The 27,487-nt window shown below is 41.8% G+C and overlaps 1 protein-coding gene across 5 annotated transcripts in view; it reads right to left on the bottom strand.

Moving 5' to 3' along the window:
- Positions 1 to 255: 255 nt before the first annotated feature.
- The window catches only part of RPS6KC1 (ribosomal protein S6 kinase C1), a 156,000-nt gene continuing 128,768 nt past the window's right edge, over positions 256 to 27,487 (bottom strand). For all 5 annotated transcript variants that reach the window (XM_028530743.2, XM_028530745.2, XM_028530746.2 and 2 more), the window contains 3 exons: positions 14,540 to 14,622; positions 13,175 to 13,270; positions 256 to 1,224 (listed from right to left, as the gene is read on the bottom strand). In XM_028530743.2, coding sequence (XP_028386544.1) covers positions 1,114 to 1,224; positions 13,175 to 13,270; positions 14,540 to 14,622 — 290 coding nt within the window. In that variant the 3' untranslated portion in view covers positions 256 to 1,113. The remainder of the gene's footprint in view (positions 1,225 to 13,174; positions 13,271 to 14,539; positions 14,623 to 27,487) is intronic.

Here is a 27,487-nt window from a genome sequence, read left to right as displayed (position 1 = left end):
ATATCCATATTCTTTCTATAAAATGTCAAGTAAATCAGGAGGTCAAATCTGGAAATCCTGTCACTATAAGTAATAAAATACAATTGCCATTCAATTCCATTTAGATGATGAGATCCTTTGGTCCTTAGCATACCAAGCCAACAACTAAACCAATGCCGAGCATAAGAAATAGAAATTTCTAACATTCCAAAATAAAAGGAAAAGAAACCTTTCTTAAAAAAAAAAAAAGTCCTAAGCAATTAAGTGAAGGAGAGATTTAAATTCTTACCACGTTTATTTTACTTCATGATTTCTTAGTCCTTATTAAGCTGATACAATCTGGGGATGTGCATACCCCCTTCCCTTCTTTGCCGCATGTGTATTAGTGGAAGAACAGAGCATGAGAGAACGGGCCAGGGCTGCAGGAAGAAGAGCTGGGGAGAGAGACAGAGCGAGTGTTTACATGAACCCTTCCATGAGTGGTACCAACCAGCCAAGTATAAAGTTGACACGATACAGTGTTTCTTTCGCACATGGACTTCAGAGTGTATGGAACAATTGGGGACCACATTTGACATACATTAATTACACAGCATTGTGAAACGTGTTTCCTATCAGACATGATGAGTATATTCCTTTTTTCTTCGCTTTTTTTTAAGGTCCACAGATGACATTATTTATGAAGCACTTCTCATATATTATTCAACAAATATTAATTTGACCATGTAAAACAATCTTGGTTAGCAGAAAGCATGGTTAGCTGCCATGTAAAGGTCCTCCTTTCGAGCAACACTTCATTGCACACGGAGTTCTGTATCGGAGGAGGTTCTCAACGGGCGTTCCTTTCAGCTGGGTTTCCGACTCCTGCGCCGCACTGAATGTGGACAAAGTAGAGATCACACCTTGGTTAAAGGTCTGTTCAGAACAGCCCCTGGCACACGTGGCCAGCATCTTGTCCAGACAGTAACTGCAAAGGAATTGTTCTCTTTCAGCCTCCTGATCGTCCATTTCCTCTAACGGTCTCACCCCAATGCTCTGGGGCTGCACAGGTGACAAGGAGGCAGAGGTGCCTCTGCGCTGGGGACGCCTGTCCCAGAGAAGACCAGAATGTGCGCAGCCGACCCTGCGTTCTGTTCATCTCATCAGCTGGGCCCAGTCCACGGGGGTAAAAAATGGGTGAGATTTGATATCTTCCACCCCAGCGACTCCAGCACCAAGACGCTCCACAGGGTTGAACTGCAAGAGCTGAGAAAGAGGATTTAGTGACTAATGGGAATCCAATGAGCAAATCAAAGGAAAACACAAAAATATGGGAGGAAAGAACCTGTAAATCCAACCCCAGTGACAGACGGACTTGACAAACAGCCAACTGACTATATTTTCTCGAATGGAAGCTACGTCCAGCATCCCCTAGCTGTGGGGTAGTGGGGGATACCCGAGTTTGTGGCTTTTCGACTGATTTGAAACATGACCTTGAGTAGTTCATTTCTCTTATCCTCATGTAGTTATACCTATGAATTTCCTATTCCAAAAGTAGGGTGTGACATTAATTTGATATTGCATCAAATTCTGAGAGATCTAGTTACTCCTTTCATGGGTAGAAAGAAAGTCTGGGAGGCACCTAGAACCCTAGAGAATTACAGGTACACTGCGACTAAACTTTACCCGAAGTCAGAATTAGTCAATCGTATTCCAAAATTGTTTCCTTTAGCATAGCTGACTCACATGGAACAACTCGACCCAATGAGTAAAATGCATGTCGATTTCTTCACTATTAGAATTCATGTATAAAATAAGTTAGTGCTATTGTATGTAACAGAACCGTTGAGTGTGGGAAACAAAAGTACTCATGCACAATTATTGCAGACCATGGGCATGCTGGAAGAATGTGTCTTGAGACATTCGTGCAACCTCAAATTTTTGTTTCAACAGCTTCACTGAGGAATAATTTATACAGCATAAAATTCACCTATTGTCAGTGTATGACTCAATGATTGTTAGTAAAGCTGAAGAGCTTCGCAAGCATTACCACTGCCCTGTTTTAGAACAAACATTTCAATCACCCTGAAAAGTCTCCTCACGCTGCGTACAGTCAGTCCTCGCCGCCATCCCTGGCTCCAGGCAACCACTGTTCCGCCTTCTGTCTCTGTGTACTTGCCCCTTGCGTTGTATTTCATGCAACGCAACCACAAAGTACACTGGTTTTTGCAGCTCCCTTTCACTTTGCATGTTTCTGAGATTCACCCACGTTGCAGCAGGTATCAACAACCCATTCCTTTTTATTTCTGACCAGCGCTCCACTGTTTGACTATGACCCATTTCGTTAATCTATTCATCAGTTAATGGACATGTGCACTTTTCGGCTTGAGGCTATTACGAATACAACTGCTATTTACCTTTGCACATATGTCTTCGTGTGGACACGTGTTTTCATTTCTCTTATGAACACTGCTAGGAGTGGAATGGCTGAGTCATGTGGTAAGTTCAGGCTTAGCTTTGTAAGAAACTGCCCAACTTCTCTGAAGTAGCCATACCATTTTATATTGCCACCAACAACATATGAGGGTTCCAGTTTCTCTACATCCCTTCCAATACTTCGTACCCTCAACCTTTTTTATCGTAGCCCTTCTAGTGAGTATTAGTGGTATCTTATGGTTTTAATTTGTATCCCCTAATGACTAGGGATGACAGCATCTTTTCATATTCTAATAAGCACTCCATATGGCTTCACTGGCAAAACTTTGCCCATTTTTATATGGAGTTGTGTTGAGAGCCAACCAAAAGCCGACCCTTGACACAGTCAGGAGAGATGAGACGCGTCTGCACAGCAGAGGCGACTGTGGCCGGATCTCCTGTCTATCTCCTCCTGTATGCCTGTCCCTGCTAGCAATAGGGGGTGGGATTTTTGGATACTTGTGTGTTGTAGTGAAGGGTCTGCACGATGCCTCTGATTCTGGGCGGAGTGACTTGCTGACCACAGAATAGAAACCCCTAGCAACCCTAGTGCTGCCTACTTCCCCCACCTGGGAAGTTGGGGACAAAATTAAACTATGGGCAGACAACTGCTAGAACGCTGAAGGAAGCTGTTGCTAGGGATGTTTCTTAAGGAGTCATCACTTAAAAGTTTAAGATTTATTAGAACCATTGCCCCTCCCATACCCTGGACAGGAGTGTAAAGAAGCAAGGAGTTCTAGTTGAAAATAATAATCTCAATACATGGAAACAAATACAAAACATGCCCCCCCCCAAGATGTATAAATCAAAAGACCTAGGTAGGAAACCAGTTACCTGACCTAGACAAATCTAACCTCAACGGACAACAGCTAATTTCTATATAACCTATAAATCACCCCTTGCACCCTTTTAACTTAGACCAATCCTTAGAATCTTAATAGACACCTAGTTACTAATTGGCACCTGAAAGTTTGTGTCCGTATAGCTTTTTTGGCTATCTGATTAATGACCTTCTTGGTCAAAATAACCTTTGTTCGATATGGTTGATCTGTGTGGGACCTCCTGTGCTTTTCGGTTATTTCTTTGTTTAACATGATTGATCTGTAAAACCTTCTGTACTTTTCGAAATTATTTCTATGGTAACCATTTCTGTTTTAATAATCACACTACGCATTGAATGTTGTATAACCTCCCCTATAAAAATAAAGATTGACTTTTCTCGGTGAGTCAGTCGGGCCCAAAAAGCCTGACTGTCCTCTGGTACCCCACCGGGTGTCTCGCTCCAGTCTCTTCGCCTGAGCCGTGCATCCTTCGGGGACCCTGGGACCCCGCCGAGGCTGGACCCCGGCAGAGTTGGCTGCTTATTGAGTTATAAGAGTTCTTTGTACACTCTGAATACAAGTTCATTATCAGTTATATGATTTCAAATATTTTCTCCCAGTCTGTGGCTTGTCTTTTTGTTTTCTTACCAATGTCTTCAAGTATAAAAGTTTTAATTTTAATGAAGACCACCTTTATCAATTTTTCTTTTTGGTATTATGTCTAATAACTCTTTTCCTAATCCAAGGTCATGAAGATTTGCTCTTGTTCCTTTTACAATGTTTATAGTTTTAGCTCCCATAGATCTATGAGCTATTTTGAGTTAATTTTTACATATGATATAAAGGAAGAGTCCTAGTCGTTTTGGTTTTACAGGTGAATGTCTGATTTTTCCGAGTACCATTTGATGAAAAGACTTTTATACCATCATATTATCTCGGCGTCTTTATTGAAAATCAATGGACAATAATGTACAGGTTCATTTATGGACTCCCAATTTCATTCCATTGATCTATACACCTTTCTCTGCTCTAGTAACACTGACTAACTACTGGTGGCCTCACACTGACTGTGGAAATCGGGCGATGTGAGTCCTCCAACGCTGTTCTCTCTAAGATGATTACGGACACTCTAGGTCCCTTGCCTTTGCATGTACATTTTGGAATCAGCTAAAGGTTTCCCAGTTTTGCTGATCTTTTCAAAGAGCCAACTTGTAAATACCTTGATTTTTCTCTTTTGTATTTCATTCATGTCTGCTTCCTTTTTTCTGCCTGCTTAGGTTTCCTTTGCTTTTTATACTTCCTTTCTCCAGTTCCTTAAGGTGCAAGGTGAGATTTTTATTTGAGGCCTTCTTTTTTGATAAAGGTCTTTTAAAGCTAGAAATTTTCCTCAAAAACTGATTTAGCTGCATCCTATAAATTCTGATATATTGTGCATTTGTATTTTTAGTTCATTAAAAACATTTTCTAGCTTCTCTTTTTTTTTTCTTTGACTCATAGGTTATTTAGAAGTGTGTTGTTTAATTTCCAAATATTTGTGTATTCACCAGATCTCTTTCTGTTGATGATTGCTAATTAAATTGTTATGGTCAGAGTAGGTTGTATTATTTCAGTCCTTTTAAATGCTGAAACTTGTTTTATGGCCTATTATATTCTCTATCTTGGAGAATGTTCCACGTAAATGTGATAAGAATGTATTCTGAAATCACTGGGTGGAGCGTTCTCTACACAGGTCGATGAGTTGTTTGATAATGTGGTTGGAGTCTTCTCTATACCCCTGCACACCTCCTATCGGTCATCAGAATGGAGGAGTGACGCCCCCATTTATGATTATCGGATTGCCTACTTTTGCCTTCAGTCGGACCTTGCCTCATGTTTTGCAGCTGTTATCAGAACAATATATCTGTAATTGTTGTATCTTTCTACGTGATGACCCTTTTATCATTAAGAAACATCTGTCTTAGTCTCTAGGAAGCCTCTTATCATGACATCTAGTTTGCCTGGCGTGTAATTTGGCCACTCCCACTCTCTTACGGTCACTGTTTGCACGGCTTTCTTTTCCCATCCTTTTCCTTTCAACCTGTCTGTGTCTTCGAACTTAAACTTTATCTTTCGTGCCCAGAAGATATGGATCTTCCTTTTTTTATCCAGGTCAACAATCTCTGCCTTTTGTTTGGCACATTTAGACTTTCACACTGAATGTAATTATTTTTTTTAAGATTTTATTTATTTTATTTTTAGAGAGGGAAGGGAAGGAGAGGGGGAGAGAGAGAGAGAGAGAGAGAGAGAGAGAGAGAGAGGGAGAGAGAGGGAAAGAAACATCAATATGCAGTTGCTGGGGGCCATGGCCTGTAATCTAGGCATGTGCCCTGACTGGGAATCGAACCTACGATGCCTGGTTCGCAGCCCACACTCAATCCACTGAGCTATGCCAGCCAGGCTTGAATGTAATTATTAATATTGTGGGGTTATATTTGCCATTTTGCTCCTTGTTTTCTACATCTATTGTCCTTTTTGTTCCTCTCTTACCACTTTCTCTGTGCCAAATACATTTTACTGTAGTATTTCATTCCTCTATTAATTTTATTTTTTTGGTGGTTACTTTAAAAATTACAATATACGTTTTAGTTTATCATAATTTACTTCAGATTAATACTACCTTAATTCCAGTAAAGTGTAGAAACTTTGCTCCACTATACCTACATTCCTTCTACCTTCTTTTGTTTATTATTGTTATATGAGGTCTGTCCAGAAGGTCTCTAGCCATGTAATATAAAAATACAGACATTTATTAAAGAAGATACAAGATACAAGAAACACTGTACATATGGCAATGACGCCTCAAAGTAGGCACCTTGAGACCTCACACAGTTCGCCCTATTGCCATCAGTGGCCCCGTCGCATTTTCCTGAATCCCATCGATGGTCTGAAATCTCTCCCCTTTCAAAGGCAATTTTAGTTTTGGGAAAAACCAGAAGTCATAGGGCACTAAATCTAGGCTGGAGAGGGACTGTCACCTGGGTGATTTGATGTTTTGCCAAAAAACTCTGCACAAGACATGATGCATCAGCAGGTGTGTTGTCGTAAGGAAGCTGCCAATCACCAGTTGTCCATAGCTGCAGCCTTTCTGAATGGTCCAAATAGTTTCCATGGAGGAATGTTCAAGCCTAACGCAAAATCTGATGCAGATTCATTGCTCTATCGCTCGGTCATTTCGAATGCAATGACCACACATTTCACATGCTCACTCAATGGCCCCCTAGTACAGTGAAGTCATCATTACTCACGCATGTGCATTCCAGCCCACTCTTCTTGGCAGCCAAGGTACATCAATGTCAGTGCAGACTGTCCTTGTCATATTAACAATAGCTGGACTTTTTCTGGACAGACCTCAATATATGTTGCATCCATATGCATTATAAACCCAACAGCACAGTGTTATAATTACTTCATATAATCATGTCCTTTATAAGAAGTTTAAAAGAGAAATGAGAAAAAATACATATTTAGTCTTTTGTATTAACTCCTATTTACCATTCTAGGACTCTTCATTCCCTCCTACAGATTTGAGGTACTATGTGGTATCTTTTCCTGCTAGCCTGAAGGACTTCCTGTATTACTTCTTGTAAGGCAGGGAATTTCTTTTTTCATCTTCGGGAAGGATTGCAAGTTACTTCCTTTCAGCACTTTGAATCTGTCATTTATCTCTTTTTTCTTTTTTTACTGAGATATAATTTATATACAACGTTATATTAGTTTCAGGTGTACCACATAATGATTTGATATTTGTATGTATTCCCTACTGATCATCACAACAAATGTAATTAACTGTCTTCCATTGTTTTTGGTGAGAAGTCACACATTAATGTTCCCTTGTGTATACAAACTATTTCTCTTTCGCTGCTTGTGAAACCTCGCTCTTTGTTTTTGTCTTCCACTAATTTGCCCAGAGCGGGTCTCTGTGTGGATCTCTCTGCATTCTCCTCCTCGGGCTCCACTGAGTTTCTTCAGTGGGTACCAGTGTTTTCCACCACACTCTGCGTTTTCAGCTATTGTTTCTTCCAATATTTTTCCTGGTCCTTCCCCTCTTTCCTTTCCTTCTGGAACTCCCATTGCATGTACACTGATATGTTTGATATTCTCTTACACATCTCTGTAGCCCTGCGCATTTTTTTGTCTGTTTTTCAGCATGAATAATTTCTGTTGTTTTATTTCAAATGCAGAGTCTTCCTTCACCTCAACTTTGCTGTTAAAATACTCTATGAATTTGTTTCCCTTAGTGACTCCTTCATCTCAACTGCTGCATTCTGAACTAAAGAATTTCTATTTGGGTCTTTTGTTAAAAATACAATTTTTAAATCCTTATTGAGAATCTTTATTTGTTGATTCACTGTTGTCCTACTTTCCTTTAATGCTTTAAATATGGTTCCCTTCCCTTCTTTAAACATATTTAAAATAACCACTTCGAAAAATCTAAACTCTGGGGACACTTTAGAGAAAACTCTTGTTGACTGCTTTTAACCCTGTATATAGGTCAGACTTTTTTATTTCTGAATGTCTTATAATGTTTTTCTGGAAAAGAGACATTTCAGAGACTATATTTTAGCAACTCTGAAGTCTGGCTTCCCCCCGTGAAGACTGTGAGCGCCGCTGTCGGATGGTTTAGTAACGTGTTTCGGGCCAAGCTGCAAACCTGCTTCCCCCACCGCGCTGTAATAAGCAGCTATTGATAGCTCTGCTTATACTTTTTCTTGTTTCTGTTTTTGACCTTGGCTTCCTAGGGGTCATCCCTGTGTCTGCATGGCTTAGTGTCCAACCAGTGATTGAAAAGAGGTTGCATTCAAATATGACAATGGAAGCAAGGATATACAATGGCGTAAATATACTCTCTTCAGTAAGTGCATTGAGAAAACTGGACAGATACATGCAGCATAATAAAATCAGGCTACTTTCTTATACCATATACAAAAATAAACTCAAAATGGATTAAAGACTTAAATGTAAAACCTGACACCATAAAATTCCTGGAAGAAAACATAGGCAGTAAACTCTTTGAAATTGCTTTTAGCAATATCTTTTGGCATAAGTCACCTCGGCCAAGGGCAATGAAAAGAAAAAAAAAAGAAATGGGACTACATCAAACTAATAATTTTTTTTGCACAGTGAAGGAAAGCATTAACAAAATGAAATGAAAACCTACTAAATGGGAGAAGATATTTCAAATGACACATCCAATAAAGAGTTAATGTCCAAAATGTAGAAGAAACTCATACAACTTAACCACCCCCACACACAAAAAAACACACAAGTAATCCTGAAAAAATGGGCAGAGGACCTGAGCAGACGTTTATCCAGAGAGGACATACAGGTGGCCTACAGCCCTATGCAAAGGTGGTCAACATCACTGATCATCAGAAATGCAAATCCAAACCACAATGAGACACCACCTTGCACTGGTCAGAGTGGCTATCATCAAAAAAATCAACAAATAACAAATGTAGACAAAGATGTGGAAAAAAGGGAGCCCTGTACACTGTTGATAGGACTGTAAATTGGTACAGCAACTATGGAAAACAGTATGAAGATTGCTCAAAAAAAATTAAAAATATAGCTGCCATGCACCCCAGTAATTCCACCTCCAGTCCTTACCCAAAGAAAACAAAAACGTGAACTCACAGACACATGCACTCTCACATCCACCGCAGCATTACTTACAACAGCCAAATAGGGAAGGAACCACGGTATCCATCATCAATAGATGAATGGATAGAGAAAATGTGGTGTGTATATACATAGAATAAAATAGTATTCACCAACAAAAAAGAATGAAATTTTGCCATTACAACAACACGGACGGACGCACAGAGTATTGTGCTAAGTGAACACAATCAGACAAAGCAAGGCCAATACTGCATGATTTCACTTATGTGTGGAATCCAGAAACACACAACAGAAACCTATCCACAGATGTGGAGAACACAATGATGGTTACCACAGGAAGGGGAGCAGGGAAATGGAGAGAAAAGAATACCACAGCCACTAAAGCTTCCATCCTCTGCCAATGGGAACACATTCAAAATTCAGGCTACGTTCAAGTCGGCCCTGGTTCTGACTTTTCACGGGGCTCCTCCCTGCTCCTACACCCATGCTCGCAGCCCCAGGGGTGGTCCTGTGGCCTGCCCCAGCCTGGCAGAACCCTCACACCAACCCAGCAGGGAAAAGACAATGGGCACAGTCCCGGGCAAGGATGCCAGAGAGTGCCGCTGTTCTTTCCCGAAGTTCCACTGTTTTTCAAGCATGAACACTTTTCAGATTTTTGTCTTTCACTGATCAATTTCCAGAGCACTGAGATGGTTGTTTTTGCCAATTCTGTCTAACTTTATACTTTCCTTTTTTGAAGGAAGAATTTGCCAACTTCCTCATACACCACTGAAACCTGAAAATATTTCCATAGCAAATACTTTTTTCACAAAATTTAGTCAACTGTAACTAAAATATTTAAATAATTTCTTTGCATTAATGATTCTGCACATATAGAAAATCCTACTATTCAAATTCAACCCCAACTTCTATTTCTTCTTTTTTCTTTATTTCTATTTTTTCTTCCATTCATGCTTCATTCACTCCATTATTTGTGTGAAAAGTATCAACTGACTTCCTATTCCATGCCAGGCCACTGCTTTTCTGAGACCTTTTCATGGTCTCCTCAGCAGCTGCCCCACCCTGACGTTCTGTGACTCAACTGCAGGCTTCACCACATTACAGATCACAGCATGTCGTGAACCCTCCGCACTGTCCCCTGTCAACAATAACAACACAAAACATCTGTGTGATGCTCACCGTGTGCTGGGCGTTATTCTAAGTGCTTCGTGTAGGTTAACTCATTGAACTCACAGCTCGATGAATATCTACCATTATCTTCTCTATTTAGAGAACAGAGACCCAGGGAAGTACAAAGTCGCAAAGACAAGACTCGAGTTCAGGCGCTACGGCTGCAGAATCCGTGCCCCCAACGCTGTCACAGCGCCTCCCGAGTGCGTGACCGGCACCCGTCAAGAATGCAGGACTTCATTCACCCAGACGCGAGCAAGCCCACAACGGGGTGAGGCACACACTTCAAACGGCGGTGCTCACAGTCTTTTACCTTGAAATTACTGTGTCTAGCACTCAAAATGACTCCTGTAGGAAATCTAACTCCTCCAAGAATTACTGTATTATCAGTTGCTGAAGTGTGAGGAGAAAGGCTATCATAAAATAAACATAAGAGTATCCTAAATGTATCAAACCCACTTTCAAAATCAGGTGATTCATGTCTATTGACCGAAATGTGGAGGGCATCAGGCTCTTTAATATAAATTTGAAATATTAAACATTGGTAAGAATTAACTATAATTATAGTATATTGTTTACAATTTCAGGAAACATGGAAGTTCTTTCTTCTTTGTTACAATTGGCTTCTCCTCCACCATTCTATCTAAAACATGACCTGGTTATGAAATTCCAATACGAGTTCACATTTTCATTTTACTGAAGTCAGTTCACTTAGTTCATGGACTCTTCTACGCATTTGCAAGAATAAATCTATAGGCAAAAGTATAATCGTTTTTCTCATGACCATCTTGCTTATCCTGCCACTTTAAGTACTACACCAGGCCCCGCGCAAGAGCATGCAAAGATCCTACTGCTTGAGAACATGTCAGCCACTGGCAAACCCAGGACAGTCCCTGCCAGCCTCCTTGTTCCCGAAGAAGAGGCAGTAAAGCTGAGCGATAAAGACACAGAAATTTGTTTTGAAGGGTTTCTTTCCTCATATAATGATCCTTCAACTGACAAAGCAACGGTGTCATAACTAACTAAATGTACACGGTAAAGTACAAACATACGTGCTCTGAGGCTTTGTAAAATTAACTAGCTTTTTAAAAAACTGCACTGAAGACGTAACTATGTTTACTCCAGTACCATTCACTTGACTGAGATGACTGAGCCATGGGAGCAGGACGTTATGAAACCCAGGAAAAAAGCAAGGAGCAGACAGACCAAAGGGGAAATCTCCCCAAAGCAGAATAATTATTTCCAAATAAATCATTTTGTGATTTTTTTGAATGACCTCTATGACCTGTGAGGTAGTGGAAGAGGAAAGTGAAGTGACAAATTGCTAATCACGCCAAGAGACCCCTTTTCCCTTTCCTGATGATGTTTCCTCAGCATGAGTGGTGGCTTCCTTAGGCAGGCCAGAGACAGAGTGCCGAGCTACCCCACAGGCTTCAAGCATCTGTACTTGGGGATTTAACACACCTTAAGCCTAGACTCCTTTACAACACAATTCTAATAAAGACGGGAGCAGCACATCTTTATAAATTAATGCAAGGAATTCTATTCGCATTATTTTACAGGGTGGGGCAAAATCAGGTTAACAGTTGTTCATGTGGAAAAGAATATTATTTATATTCTTATAAATAATATAAGAATACACTGTTTCTTGTACGCACAACTGTTAACCTACTTTTTTTGCCCCACCCTATATGCTAATGACTACTTCTTTAAGAAGGAGAAACAACAAGAAAATGGCAGTTGCTATCCTTCCTGAAGTTATTTCCCAACAAGAATTCTTTACCTTTTTTTGTGCCACAACAAACAGGATGAAATCAAGCAAGTAGCTGTCCTTTTTCCCATTAGAATGAAATGTTTTATGTATCTTCCCATTATCTCTTAACCCTTTTGCTAAGGGCTCAGGGTATTCTCATCCCAGTATTTCCACCCTGACTACGTTGCTTTATATTTTCAGAATCTTCGTGAAGTGCAATTCTGATCCTTGCACTCTTCTGTACAAAAACTCCACATTTTTGTTACTGAATTAAATATTACCACTCTACCCTGGTGTTCATGAAAGTAGAACTCCACGACAGAATCCCAACTTACCTTTCCACCTTCATCTGCTACTACTGTTCATCCCTATATTTGGCCTTCCACTCTAGACAAACCAAACTTCTAATTTCCCAAATTGCATCTTTTAGACTTCATCCTTTGTTGAAGCCGATCATTCCACCTAGCTATTCCTCCCACAGCCAACCCTGCCATGCCAAAAACCGATCTAAGGCTCCACAAAAATAACGCCCACTGCACAAAAACTGTCCTAACACTGCCACTGCATCGACGATAACCCCTCCTTAACTCCACTCGCCAAAGTAGTCTTTAAACCTATCCGACCCCCCTCATCACGTCCACCTGCGACACAGTTATTTCCGTCTCACCGTTACAGCACACAGCGCCGGGCCTCGCGCATATTCGTGAATGGAACCACAATCACTCCTCAATAGGACACTGGGTATTTCTCTTCCTAATGTATTAGACCCTCTCACCTTTTTTAAAAATTTTATTTTCCCTGATTAAAAAAAATCACATTTCTTTACAAAAATGTCAGTTCTTGATCTTTTTCAAATAACCTTTCCCTTTAGTTTTCATGAAAGTGTACGGATCCCAGGTCTGACAATCACTGCCGATCTGCCGTGGGCCTATCACGCCACAGCGCCGACGCCCTTCGCCCATCTGCACTCACCCATCTGGTGCTCGAAACCAGAGGGGTGTTTCAACACAGGGAATCCGTTTTAGGAGCTCACTGGAGTCCCAGGCCTATGCCTGGGAGAAGCAATACTTACATCCCATGCCTACACAAATATGTGAAATTGACAGAACATTAGCCTGAATTTTTTCTAAAAATTAATACCAATAAGCTTTACCTGTTCTCTCAGACCTCACCAATACTTAGATAATAGCAGAAATCTAAAGATATACAGTATTAGTTCTGAATTTGTAATTAGTAATGGGTCTTTCTTGCCCAAAACTAATTTCTTGAAGGTTCTGGAGCTGCAGGCTCTACTAATTTGCAGGGTTGACATACTGGGCCAATAGGTCAATCACATTACCTGCTGAATGAGCGAGCGAGCCTCTTCAGAGACACTTTCTGGCATGTTCAGAGTAGTGTGAGTGGTTATTCCCGCCGGATGGCACTCGACCAGAGTCTGAAACAGTCAGGCAGGCACACTTCTTACCCGAGGACACACGGACAGCGCACACAGAGAACGCGACCACAGTTTAACCGGAGCTGCGGTGTTCAACAGTGCCGCCCAGGCGGTTTGGGACGAGGGCGCTAAGCCTACAAAACCTCGACTGGATTGAAGGCAATCAGCAGAATCACAACATGAGCTGATGCTACCAGCCCTCTCCCCTGAGTTATAAAGAAAATGGCTCTTAGGTAGAAGAGCTCACATTACTTATCAAAACTAAAAAGGGGCCCCCAGGCCGGTGTGGCTCAGGTGTTTGGGCATCGTCCTGCAAACTGAAACGTCGTGGGTTGGATTCCCAGTCAGGGCCTGTGCCTGGGTTGCGGGGTTTGGTCTCAGGCTTGGGCACCTACAAAAGGCAGCCAATCAGTGCTTCTCTCTCACATCGATGTTTCTCTCCCTCTCTTTATCCTTCCCTTCCTCTCTCTCTAAAATCAATAAAGAAAAAAATTTAAAGAAAACTAAAAGGGGACTTCAGATATCGCTAAAATTTGTAATGTATTAATAATCTTCAAATATTACAATTTGTTAATAATGACACTTTATGTATATATAGCATATTATGGTATAAAAGTGTATAGGTGGATTCTAAATTCTACAAAGATCTTGGGAATTCAGTCTTATCTATGTATCTAAGGTAAGTGATGACTTAGAAAAATATGACTACTCATTTCCCCTGTTTTCTTCCCAGGAGGCAATCTGCACAGTACTCTATTAAAGTCTATTAACCTCAAGTGTCTTTCATAAAAGTTATTGATCAGAAAAAGTTAAAACTCTGTCCTTAAGCTAGCACACAGGAAAAATTTATAGTATAGAGGAGAAAGATGTTACTTTTCATACCTATATTAATTTTCTAAAATGAGAATTCCCTCTTGACTTCAGACACGATGCTTAAAATTCACGCAGAGAATTCTAATACATCCTGGCATGTACTGTACAGAGAGAACTCTGCTCAAAGCGAATCATAAAAAATGAAGAGAAAAAATGTTTAGTCTTCTATCCTACTGTGTACTAACACTGTGATATAACAGAATGTTACCATCAATTTATTCAGTGTAGTACAACTCTATTTTTGTTTAAAAAAATATGGAATCTTGATAAACATATTTCTCAAAGGTTTTCTTACCGAGTCCCTGATCTAAAAGTAAAGGCAAAGGCTCAGCATTCTCCATCTGAAATCAAGGCAGCAGCTGGCAAAGCTTATCAAGCGTCCCGGTCACTGCTTACCTTGCCAGTGAGAAGTTCAAAGAGGACGGCACCCAAACTCCACCAGTCGCAGGCTTCGGTTTCCTCGGTGATTGCTCCAACCTCTGCACACACCAAAAAAGGCTGCTATTAAAATTCCAAAGGTCAATTAAACTTTCAAAATTAACATGTATAAGCAAGGTGACCTTTTTAATGCTGAGAGAGCATATACTAAATACTACTGGGCTTTCAAAATTCCTGAAAGTTACTTATCCCTTTGGTCACCTACTGTGGTTGCATTTTTTTTTTGACACAGTCATATATTAAACTGAGACATGTGTTCTTTGGTTGATAGAGGGACACCTTCAAGATGCTATACTTAAAGTTACATGAATCTACTGGATTAGCATTTTGCTTAATTTTTCAAATTTGAGAAAGTATAGCCAACTCTACCTCAGAGGTCATGTCTTGTTTTAACATAAAAACCCTAGGTTCAGAATAAACTGCAAAAATTGTTTAAACCAGTATTAATTATCCTTGTGCAGATTAGAAACCGGAGAGGTGAAATGCCCTGGCCAATGTCACATGTGCACGCAGTAAATCAGTAGCAGAACTGAGACCTCGTTCACAATATCATCCCTCTCCTATACAATCAATTGATTTCAACTACAGAGGAGGCACGTGCAATGCAAATTTACCCATTTTGTCATTACAAGTACAGAGATGTGTTGTCTTAAGTCACCACTGAAACTATTGGCTAAGATAAGGGGTTGTGGAGTGTCTGCAAATTACAATTTTGTCTGTGTTACCCCTATCTCAGCAGCACAAGTTCCTTAAGCGTAATGTGAGTTTTCAGGTGTCCTCTCCCAGGTTTCTCTACAAATCAGCAAAAACTCCTCACTTCACCACTCCTGAGGCTTTTAGCCCTTAAGTCAGGTTTGACACATTCTTGTCCTTTCCTAATGGCATTCAATGAATCACTAAGCCTTATCAATATCTGCCCTTTCCTTTCTATTTGTATGACAAAACACACTTATTAGTTGTCTGCAGGTAGCCCACAACTCATAACAATAATGTTCTAAAGCCTTGGGGTAGAAAGAAAAAGATCAACACTAGAAACAATACAATGGTAATAAATACATATCTCTCAACAACTGAATCTAAAAAACACACTAAGCAGACAAGAAGAACGGAGAGAGAATCACGGATACAGAGAGCGGTTTGATGGTTGCCATGTGGCTTGGGGGAACCGAAGAGGTGAGGGGACTGAGAAGTACAAACAGGCAGTTACAGAGTAGCCATGGGGCTGCCCAGGACAGTACAGGAAATGCAGTAGCCAAAGAACTCACACATGTGAGCCATGGACAGGAACAATGGTGTGGGGACTGCCTGAGGAGGTGGGGGGTGCTGGGTGGAGGGGGGGAAAGATGGAAAACAGGGACAACTGCAACAGTAAAATCAATAAAATATAATTTGAAAAACAAAAATAAATAAATATGCATACTTATATAAAGAAGAAGAAGGAAGAAGAAAGTAGTAACTGGAAGTGGTGCTCAGGGGCCCAGCCTTTTATCCAATACTTAGTAAATCTGTGTATGGGAGAACCACAAAACTCATAAAATAGCTCGAGCTTTAAGTCTTGAAACAAAGGTCATAGAAAGACAAGGACCCGAGGAAGAAAAAAAGAGCCACTCCTGTGCAAGTTACTGAACGCAGCCCACCTCAGCAGCCTTCGTCCACACCCCTGCACCCACGCTGTCCTTCCGGGTTTCCTGACTTACGTACAACCACGCCCTTCACGCTAGCCCCTCCCCCCAGCCACACCCCCCCCACGGAGCTTCATGCCAAGCCACACTCTCCCTTCTCTAACTAGCTGCTTTCACGCAACTACTGTGTGAATGTGACAAAGTCTCCTCATCCTCCTGGAGCCACTGGCATTTATAAAATAGCAGCTCGTTTTAAAAACCGAGAACTCTCTAATGATAGAGATTTAATGATGTACAGTGGCACTCCCTATGAGGCATACTACTACATAATCATTTAAGATGATATCTTCATGCAAAGTTTCAAGTGTCCAAGTCAACATCTGGCTATATTAAATTTTAAAAAAAAAGCTCTAAAACAACAGAATTCTATTTTAAAATTACACATTTACCAAAAAGACTGGTGACACAATATGATAAAATGATTTAGTGATTTGCCTCTGGGGTAGTGAGACTTTTGTTTTCATTCTATACTTATTTATTAGCGGGCATGAATATCTAAAAGGCACAACGTAAAATGTACAAAAGATGACATGAAAACACTTGGGCTTGTCGGGGCGGGGAAGGCGCAGCTGCAGGCAGGTCTGCCCTTCCCGAGAGCCTGCTCACCCACAGCCTGTCAGGCCACATCACGGGAAGCTGCAGACGAGCCGTCAAGAGTTCCAGACTAAGAGCCTCGAGGAATCACTCGATCTCATCCACAATGAGCGGGTTAGACCTGAGATCAGGGATCTCCTAAAACAGTGATTCTCTTGAAGGACGAATCCCCTGTGGTTTCTCACCCGAGTGCTCAGACTCGAGCCCTCCCGGATGCAAGCCCACTGCTTCCACACCCGCCCCAACCTGCCCGCAGAGAGCCGCCGCCATCTCCTTCAAGTGTGCTCTAAAAACCTCGGAAAGGGTGTGTGTCCTTAGAAACTCGACAAAAGTAATAGAAATTTACCATGTTCCTGTCATCACATAACAACTTTTTGCACATGTCCTTCCAGTTTTAGTAGTCAACTCATCATTTTTCTATTCAAAATTCGGAAATGGCCTCTCACTGACCACTCAGTAACATTCGAATGTCTAGTTTAATCAGGCATGCGTACCATCAGGCCTCCGTATGGGGTCTCAACCGGCAACATAAGCAGCACAAACTGGGCACTCTTCGTCCACGGAACCCCCCGTGCTGGCCACACTGCTCACTCGCGCAAAACTAAAGCCGCTTTTCCTACTGACGCAGCTAATGGTTTTACCTTTCAGTATGTTTCTGCTAAAGAATTTAAGCGATTCCATTGCCTTTAATCCTACAGCAAGTAGTACATGTTTCGTAGTTTTATAATAAAGGTGATCCCAGCTCACAAGTTGAGACCCAACATTATGGGTCACCATCTGCTCTGAGCAGCCTACCCACAAGTCTGCCTTCCTGCGCATGATCTGTCACTCGGCTCACGGCGGGCACACGCTGCAATGACGACACCCGCAGTAAGACAGCAGCTAACACTGACCGACTGCTTACCGCGTGTAAGGAACTACATCTAACGTTCTACATGCACTATTCGAAATCTCTTGGGTCAAGTGGCTCTGGAGAAGAACGAATTGGGTGTCCTGAGAAAAGAGGAACCTCAGACCCCATCAAAAGTTGAGGAAACTAATAAGATGGTTTCATAGCGTCTAACAAACGTGCTGGAGCTCTGGACTAAAGCCCTACGCCGAGTCGCTGCTCGGAAAGCTCCCCTGTCAGGACAGAGCAGAGGGTCACTGAGGTAAGTCTACCTAATTAACGCAAACCATTTATAAAGGCTCCTTTTACACTCAGCCAAAGGTCCAAGCGCCGGCACCAGTGTAGCCCAGACCATCGAAAGTTACATGTTACGCCAGTTACCCACATCACTGCTGGGATGTTCCCCGGGGGAGTGGGGGAGGAATGAAATGTGTCACTGTGTGTGCATGTTATTGGGGGGGGGAGTCCCTGAAACTACCAAGTAAGTACAGTACATCTTCCTGAGCATAAAGATTTTTATATGTGTGAAGGGGGTGAATATTGTTTCACTATTAAAAGCAACACAGATCTATTATGGAAGAGAATGTAAAATTTGCATGGATTTGCAAGATAAAAGACTTCAAAGGAACTTCAGAATAGTATTTCACTAGTCCCCCAGGGTACTCATTTCACATCACCTCTACAGACAGAAGAACTTGGGCAGAAAAGTTTGAGAGGAACTTGATGAGACAGACAAGGTGTACTCCTTCATTGGTTTCTGTGAACTTGTTCAACTGAGGAGTCTAAGAATTAGCTTCATTGGTTTTACGCTGCTTTGAAATCCCTGCAATGTTCTGCCCGAGTCCTGAACAAGTAGATAATGATCGATGTGAGCTGCCACAGCGCCTGATGAGTCCCAATCTGAATATCCCCTAATATTTTAATATTATTATAAACTAGCCCCTAACCTAATACTCAGATTGAAACTGTAAAGCTGTACTCTGAACTGCATTGCCAAAAAGAAGAGTGAGGTCGTGAGGCGGTCAAAAGCCCACGGACTTGAACTAAAGGGGGGATGCAGGTGGGAGGCGGTGTGCAGGGCGGAGGGGAATAAAGGGAGGGAAATGGGACAGCTGTCATAGCATAATCAATACAATGTAATAAATAAATACATAAATAAAGCACCCCTCTGAAACTGCTTTACTTGCAAAACCTACATAATGTCGAAGCATGAACCAAGAGTGCTGCTTTGCACAGGGTCCGGCGGAAGTGAGGCTGCTTGAGTGTGGTTGGTAGGGTGAAACAATTTATCATTTTAATTTGAGCATCTCGCCGAAAAAGTTACACAGTGCGCTTGAGTGTGATATCGTTACATTACAGAACTACACGCTTACCATGTTGTAATAAAAGAGGGGTGTTACCCGTGCCAGGCCTGGTCTCTACAAAGCTACGCGACAGCTACTACAAACACCAGCTGACTAGTCAGGCCTGTGGGCCACACTTCAAGAGTAGGAAACTTAAACGCCAAATAAATGTGTGAGGCTATTTTAAGAATAAAACACGGTGGAGCTGAGAAATCCCTTTCAACTCCTACCTTAAGTTTCTTTAATCTCTGAAAAATAAAAGCAGAAACACGTTTTAAAGGATAAATTCTACCACTGTTCTGTCACCTCTCAGACTGTTTTTCCTACGAAACCCAACAGGTCATGTCTCCGTGCCCGTCCCAGCCGCCCCACCGCATTCTACACTCGCCTTCCCGGGGCCAGGGCGGCGGATGGCAGGACAGCAGCCTCTCTCCGCAAGGGCAGCAGTCCTGTAGGCGGCAAGCACAGTGACCAGGAGGAAAAATAAACTATTCCCTACGAAAACAAATGAATTCTCACATTATCCCCGCAAAAACTCAAAAACAAAAAAAGACATTCTCTTTCTGAGTCAAAGACACGCACGGACGCACGGACACACGGACAGGGCTCCAGTGGCGCTTCCGTCCGAGCCTGGCTGGGGCAGTCACCACGCTTCCCCAAAAACGAGGACAGCCAGACCCCCACCGGTCTTCCTCCCTGTAACTTTACGGTCCTGAAAGCGTTTTCAAAAGCACTCACGAGCCCTTCTCATAACTTGCTCTCCCTCCGTTAACCTAAGATGCCCAAAGAGTGGGATCATGCCGAAATGGGCCAGCATCCCTGGTCTTCCCTCCTCTCCTCTCTGGACAGAGCCACTCTTCCCTTTTCCGCAGGGGCCCGGCGGCAGGCGCAATGAACCCGTGTCATTGCCTCCAGCCGTCACCACCTTTTAACGTGATGGAGACAGACGCGCTCCAGCGTCGATTTGAAATCACCCAGAATGTTTTAAGGACATCAAGTATGTGGGAACGGCTTAGGAAAATTCTGGCATTCTCACTGTGGCACCATCGAGTCTCAGATTCTAACACAACGTACAGTCTTACTGAGTCACACAAACGATTCAAACTACCTCATTTCACACTCGAATAAACGAGTTCACATAACAATAAAGATAACACAACGTAAAACATACTTTACCTACATTGGCTTTACTCGTGTTTAACACCTCACAGAACACTCTTCAACAAGCCGGGACCATTTTCAGAAAAACAGTGCTACCTCGGGAACCCGTACTGTCATTGGGCTTGCTGAGACACAGAGTAATTGAGTTGGACAGTCCTTACGATAATCAGAGTTTACTAAGTCTCCCCACAAAGCCAAAAATAATCATGTTACCTGATCCCCAAACTGTAACTATAAAGCCTCACTCTTGAAAAGTAAAAAAGTATAAAAAGAGGTAGCTTGGACTCAGGAAACCAGAAAATGTCTACATCTGTATGAGAAGTGAAGGGGAAAAAAAAAACAACCCAAAATATCCACCCAGACCTGAGGAAGTAGGAAAGACACTGGACAGACCACCTGATCCCAGCATTACTGAAATCATGGCAGGTACTTGTCTACCCTGCCTTTCAGGACTACACAATTTAAGCCACGTATGTGTGACAAAGATATGACTCCAAAATAACCAAAGATAATGCTAACAATATGCTGGAAATTTTACAGAAAATGGAAAGACCTAGAAAATGCATCTCAAACTCAAGCTTTAAATGAAGACCAACCTTTCTACAAAGCTTTGTAAAGAAGGATCATCTTGCACCTGGCTGGTGTGGCTCGGTGGATTGAGCACTGGCCTGCGAATCAAAGGGTCGCTGGTTTGATTCCCAGTCAGGGCACACGCCTGGGTTGCGGGCCAGGTCCCCACTGGGGGGCACGTGAGAAGCAACCACACATTGATATTTCTCTCCTTCTTTCTCCCTCCTTCCCCCTCTGTCTAAAAATGAATACATAAAATCTTTTAAAAAATCATCTTGCATTTCAAGCAATTATAGTGCCCTCAGCACCCCAAATTCAGAAATTACCCTTCTTTAAGAGACATTACTGTTCAATGTGTGATAAATAAGGGAATCTGGTATTACTCAGGTAGTTCTTGATAGATTTGTTGAGACACATCTTCAAACTGATGATGTCACTTGGTTCTGTTCCCTATGCAGAACATCTCATCCTTCCACTTACCTCTACTAATGTTAACACCACAGTTGCCCACACCCCCTCCAGAAACCACAGCCTCCATCTGGCAGTGTGCTCTGTTGTTGCTATCTTCCTTCTAGGACATGGCAGGAAATACACCGTATTTTTTGGACTATAAGACACCCCCCCTCCATTTGGGAGGAATAACGGTTGTTAATGCTGCTGTTGAGTTCTGTTTACATTTACATTGGTGAAATATTATGTTATTTATGTTATTAAATATTTTACCACATTTTTTGCTTCAAAAATGTTTTTCCTATTTTCCTCTAAAACCTAGGTGTGTCTTATGGTCCAAAAAAATATGGTAGGAAGTTCTGAATTTCTTAGACAAGAATTTCACTTATTAAAAAATTCTCTTTTAGCCCTGGCTGCTATGGCTCAGTGGGTTGAGTGCCAGCCTGCAAACTGGAAGGTCGCTGGTTCGATTCCCAGTCAGGGCACATGCCTGGGATGCGGGCCAGGTCCCTGTAGGGGGCATGTGAGAGGCAACCACACACTTACATTTCTCTCCTTCTCTTTCTCTCTCCCTTCCACTCTCTCTAAAAATAAATAAAATCTTTTAAAAAATTCTCTTTCAATTTAGGACAAGTACTTAAATATGTTTCCTAAACTCTTTTCCTTAACTATACTTTTCTTAATAAAGAGAATCTTAAAAGCCTTATTTCTTTTCACTCTCAAAATAATAGTAACTGTGGAATTGTTATTAAGAGGTCATATAAATCCCAATGAAAAAGCAATTGCTGCAAATAAGCGTCTATATAATAGTCAATTTAAGCCAACAGTTAGATGCTGGAAGAATTTGTCACATAAATGACATAGCACTCTATCCAAGTATCAAAATGACAGAACAAGTTTAAAGGCACAGACCTATGAAATACATTAAAATGATAATCAGTAGTAAGCCTATCTAGGGGAAGAAGAGTAAATACATTTTTCTAATGCCACAGAATTATTTTCCAAATTAATTTAAAAAATTTTTTTCCAAAATAATTTATTTTAATTTAAAAAAATTCACCTTAAGAACTCCAACTGTCCCCCTGACCAGTGTGGCTCCTCAGGTTGGGCATCATTCCACAAAGGAAAAGGTCACCATTTGGCTCCCAGGCAGGGCGCCCGCCAGGGTCGCCAGCCCAGCCCCAGGTCAGGCGGGGCGCACGCTGGAGGCGACCGACTGAGGTTTCTCTCTCACACCAGTGTGTCCCTCCCTCTGTTTCTGCCCACCCCCCATCTAGGAATAAATGAATAAAATCTCTTTTAATAAAGAATCCCAGCTCTCTCCTTTGGAAAAGAAATATAAGTAAAAAAAAAATACATTAGCTTTTGGAATAAAAGACAAATCCTCAGCGAAGACGACAATATGAAAATTAAGCCACATTCTTCTAAACCTTACAACTGAACCCCATGCAGCACACTTTGACAGTGTCAGAAAACAAGTTGGAGTGTTTCAATTTTTCCACAAATTCTGTAAGTGTTCAGTGAGATTTCAAACACGGTCACAAATGACCAAACATTTGTTAACTTCCTTCCAAGGGAGACAGACTTCATTAATGGCCTTAGGAGGAGAGAAAGGTTAAAAAGAAACATTCTAATCTATCATTAGTGACACATTGACATATCTGGACCGAGGAAAAGCAGCATTTTTTTCTGCAAGGAGCACTCCTGATTGTGCCGTGTTCCCACTCAGGCGGGCCTTCCCTGCAGCATCTGTTGCTAATTGAAAGGGACTAGAATTACAAAATTCTAGTCAATTTCTCTCACCAGCTCTTGCTGTGTGTAAAGATTTTCCATGCAGGGGCTGAGCATTAGTCTTCCACTACAGCTGATGACTAAAGAGCAAAGAGAAAGAAACACAGAAGAAAGAATTTTTCTGTGTCCAACATTATGTGGAACCAAACTGCGAGAAAAGGGACAGCTAAGCGTATCTTTTGTTAGCTTGGTAAATTACCATTCTATAAATACAACTATGCACCTATAAAAGTCTATTAATGTCCTAATTAACCAATGGTATAGGTCTTCTGTTTGGGTAGCCTCTTTTTTATATATAAATCTTCAAAGTAACTGTCAGTATTTTACCAATTACGTCTTTTATCTCTAGCTCCTGGACACAGTGCCTGGGACACAGGAGCCACATAGCAAATGTTTGCCGAAGAAAGACACCAGTCTTCGGCGGTAGCGCTGTTCATTCAGAGCACCTAAAAAGGCCTCATCACATTCATCTTCTCGGGTCCCAGCGGGCACTCTGACACGTGACAGACTGGGAAGTTTCGAGTGCTCTCTGGAGCGTCCTCTAGCTGCCGGACAACACAGACGACACGGACGACGGCAGGGCGAGAACGGAGGTCAGTCAGCTGACGACACAGCAGCCCAGGCAAGATGTGACGGAGGCTCAGAGCGGTGGTTGGCGGGACACCCCCCAGTGCACCCCTCTGCAGAGGTGCCGATGGCTACAGTCTATGCTGGCCCGAAGGGCGTACGGCAAGGAAAGAGGCTGCAAAGCCCTGGCAGCAGGAAAAAGACAGGACCAGGAGGTAACTCAAGGTCTCCCCAGCCCCTTTTCGACACAGGGAATCCAGGCACAGGAGCCCATCAAAGGCACTATAACGTGCAAGCTAGCTCTACTATCTGGCTGCCAGCCTGGTGACGTGATTGGTGTCCGTTAGAAACTTTATTTAAATGTCATCAAAATCAAATTCATTTAAGTGTTCTCTAGGACAACCATGATACCTACTTTTCTCCCAAAGTATTATTTTAGAAACAAAAATTGTTCTAAGTTTCCACAAACAAGACAAAATCTTTCAACTGAAAACAAAAATTAAAAGACACATACATCAACTATAAGAATAAAATTCATTTTAATTTCAGGTTTGACTTGCTCCTCTAATGCCTATAGCCTAAAGTGTTAAAGTTCAGAAGTTTAAAGTTTAAAAGTCTGTTGGTACGCAACTGTCTGAAGACTGTGTACTTGAAGTGCGGTATTCTGGACAGAAGAAATCCACTTGCCTGAGGTCTCACAGAGTCTCCACGCAGCAGATCTTAATTCTCAGGGTGGGAGACCAATTAGAGCCTGGAACCCGCGTCACATACCCCATCCTTCCAAGTGGGCATTTTCTTCCTTTTTCCCTAATGTTATACTATTTCAGAAAATGCTGGCTTCACAGTGATCATTTCTGCATTCCGTGAAGTCCTCAACATTGCACTGAGCAGATGACCCAAATGCCGTGTTGTCAAGGAGGGTATGTGAACTGTTTGCAAGTTGCCTGGATCCCGTTACTGGAGTTCGTTCGAGTGCTGTCCAGACAAGGCCAAGGGCAGAAGCCAGCACTCTGCCCAGAGGAGTCTGCACACCTGGGGCTCTGCTCTCCAGGTGGCCACACGGCGATGGGAAGGGTGTGGTGCTGGGCCCACCTTTCCGGCTTTCTTGGCTCATCCCAGTCTCTAGCCTCTGCTTCCTGGTGCCACCACATTAATTCAGTTGGTTTCCAGGTAACTCAGTTACCTGAACCCCTGTTGTGTTACACGCGGGGAGCTGGATGTAAGTACACACCGCCATCGGCTCACTCAGGCCAGGCTTGACAAAACACCGAATTCCGCTCTCTCCCACCACCCAGCTCTTGCTGTCATGTGACCTGGCCACCATGTTCCGAGCTTGAGTCAAAACTCCTTAACTTGATTCAGCATTCCACAGCCAAGAATTACTGTTCAAGGGAGTTCACAGGTGTCATTACTGTTTTCTTGTGAGATGAAATAAGAAATGGGTAACTGCCTTATGACTTCTGATTGACTGGTTATAATGATAACTCTGAGCCCTACACAACCCTGCTTACTCTCTCACCCGGCACTTCTAATAGGAAAAAAACCCAAGAGCACGTTCCATTTCCCACTGATCGTATGACAACCTGCCCATGCGGAACAGCCACCGGGTGTCACGGTGTCACCCACCGCCGCCATCCAAGCCGACTGCTGCGAAAAGGCTAACTGAGCATCGTGGGAAGCACTTCCCCCCCTCTGCAGCTCTGCGGCTGCGCTGGGCGGGCAGCGCCACACGCACCGCCATGAAAGGAACTTCAGGAATTTGACTTGCTTTATCGTCATTAACTTTTTAAAATCTTAGCATCTTAAAGCATGTATGTGAAAGCCGTACTTGTGAAGAATGGCTTAGGAGGAGTAAGCCCTGGTTACCTCATGGAGATTCGAAAATAACCAGATTTTATGTGGTAGAGAAAGTGATGATTTGGTCAAAGTAATGAGACCAGTTAACTGAATCGTTGCCCCAAATCAATTTTGACCTGTAAATTAAGAGGCAATACACTGCAGCTATTGCTTAAAACTTTAAGTATCTGGTCTCTTGTTCCTCTTTTAAACAAACAAGAAAAAGTGTTCAAGATCATAAAGAAAAATGTCTGAAGTTAATAAGAGATTGAAATTAACCTCCTTTTAATAACTTAAAACTTGAGGTAACCCCCTCATTCTCCAATATCGGGGGCATTGTGAAATGCACAGAGGTAATGTTTTCACAAAGAAGAGGTGAAATACAATATCAATTCTTTCACTCTTATAAATTCTCTACTTCCAACAGCTGAAGAATCCCTTCTCTTGAGCGGGGCTAATTCACTAAGGTGCCATTTAACAGCGACCGAACACTTGGCTATCACTGTCTCTTCCCACCACTGGAGACCAGCCACACTCTGGCCGGATGAGAAGGATGAGTTCAGAATGGGGGGTCACATGGAGTGACCTTCACCGGCCCATCATCGGGGCGGTTTTGAGGGTTCCAGGGCACATTCCACCTAGGGGTGGATCCTAAGGTTCTAGAACTGCAAACTTACATAAAGCAACCCTTTAATCTTCTCTCCATCATTAGAGTTTTGCCTGGAAAATGCAAGACTTGAGTTGACTTGAAGCTCCTTTCGTTTATCCTAACATATTAATAGCGCACAGGCTTCTTCAATATACAGGGACCGCATCAGGAAAGTCTCAGTGTAAAATGTGCACTATCCTATCACAAATTTGAAAAGTTAACTGGTTCTCTCTTGAAGATAAAGATTTTGTTTTTATGACAATAGCAAATGAAGGCAAAAGATTAAAAGTACTTGCTAATCGTTCAAGGAAAACATTAAAACATTTACTATGTACACGGGAGCTACTGTTGAAGTTTTGCTTAAGGGTAAATCAAACAAAAGAGTTACTGTTTGAAACATAATGTTTAAATGTTAACCACAAATATTTCACTCTTTTAAAATTATTTCTAAAGCTCCCTCTTGTCTTTTTCTTCTTTCTCCTTTGTGGAGGGAAAAGACTACACCAGGGATACAGATATATTTCCTGGTTGTATCATTATTATTCCAAAATACACAGCTATATTTTTTGCTTTCTCTAACAATTTTGCATTCCTAAAATTAGACTCCTCATGCTTGATGAAGTTACCCAGGACCCCAAATTCTCAGATTTAAATGAGTCTTCTTCAAACAATTTTGTCTGCTGAGATCCTTGGCATTCAAATTCCACCCTACTCAAAAAAAATTGTCTTGGCATTTTTCCTCTAAATATTTTCCATAAATCTCCCATTTCCACAATATATTCTTTATGTACATACTCTATAAGTAAAAATATATGTGTATAAAGTCCACATGTCAGATAATTCTTTTAACCCTACTAATGTTAGACAAAAAAAAAAATCAGTATTCTTAAGGAAAAAAAATCCTTGCCTAATCAGATGGACTTGAATTTTGACCAAATTTCGTATAAGAAAGAAATTGGATGATTTGACACCTGTGATCTTTTTTGCACTCACAAATCTGTCTAATTACTGGTGAAGTAAGGCCAAGAAAGTCCAAAAACCTGCACAATGGGGCCGTGCCATGAGCTAACGGCCCCATTGGGGCAAATATCAAGGTTTAGCAATTCTCAATTCTATCTCAATATTCTCAATTTGAAACTTATGATGGCCTCATGATATTTTAAACCATTCATGGTCCGAATCCCAGATCTAATAACAAAATACATAACTATCATACAGAGTACCATGCTTTAAAAGCTACAAATTGTGTGTAAAACATGTTTATGGAGAAGGGCAAGGGGAACTACTCTCAAAAAATATATCCATGGGCCATTTGATAGACTCAGGCTGGAAGCGCAAAGAATGGCAGTAACAAATGTCACGCCCCTAACTGAA

This window comes from Phyllostomus discolor, chromosome 14, assembly GCF_004126475.2.
Source record: "Phyllostomus discolor isolate MPI-MPIP mPhyDis1 chromosome 14, mPhyDis1.pri.v3, whole genome shotgun sequence".
Lineage (NCBI taxonomy): Eukaryota > Metazoa > Chordata > Mammalia > Chiroptera > Phyllostomidae > Phyllostomus > Phyllostomus discolor.
This window is presented reverse-complemented; position numbering and strand designations above follow the sequence as displayed.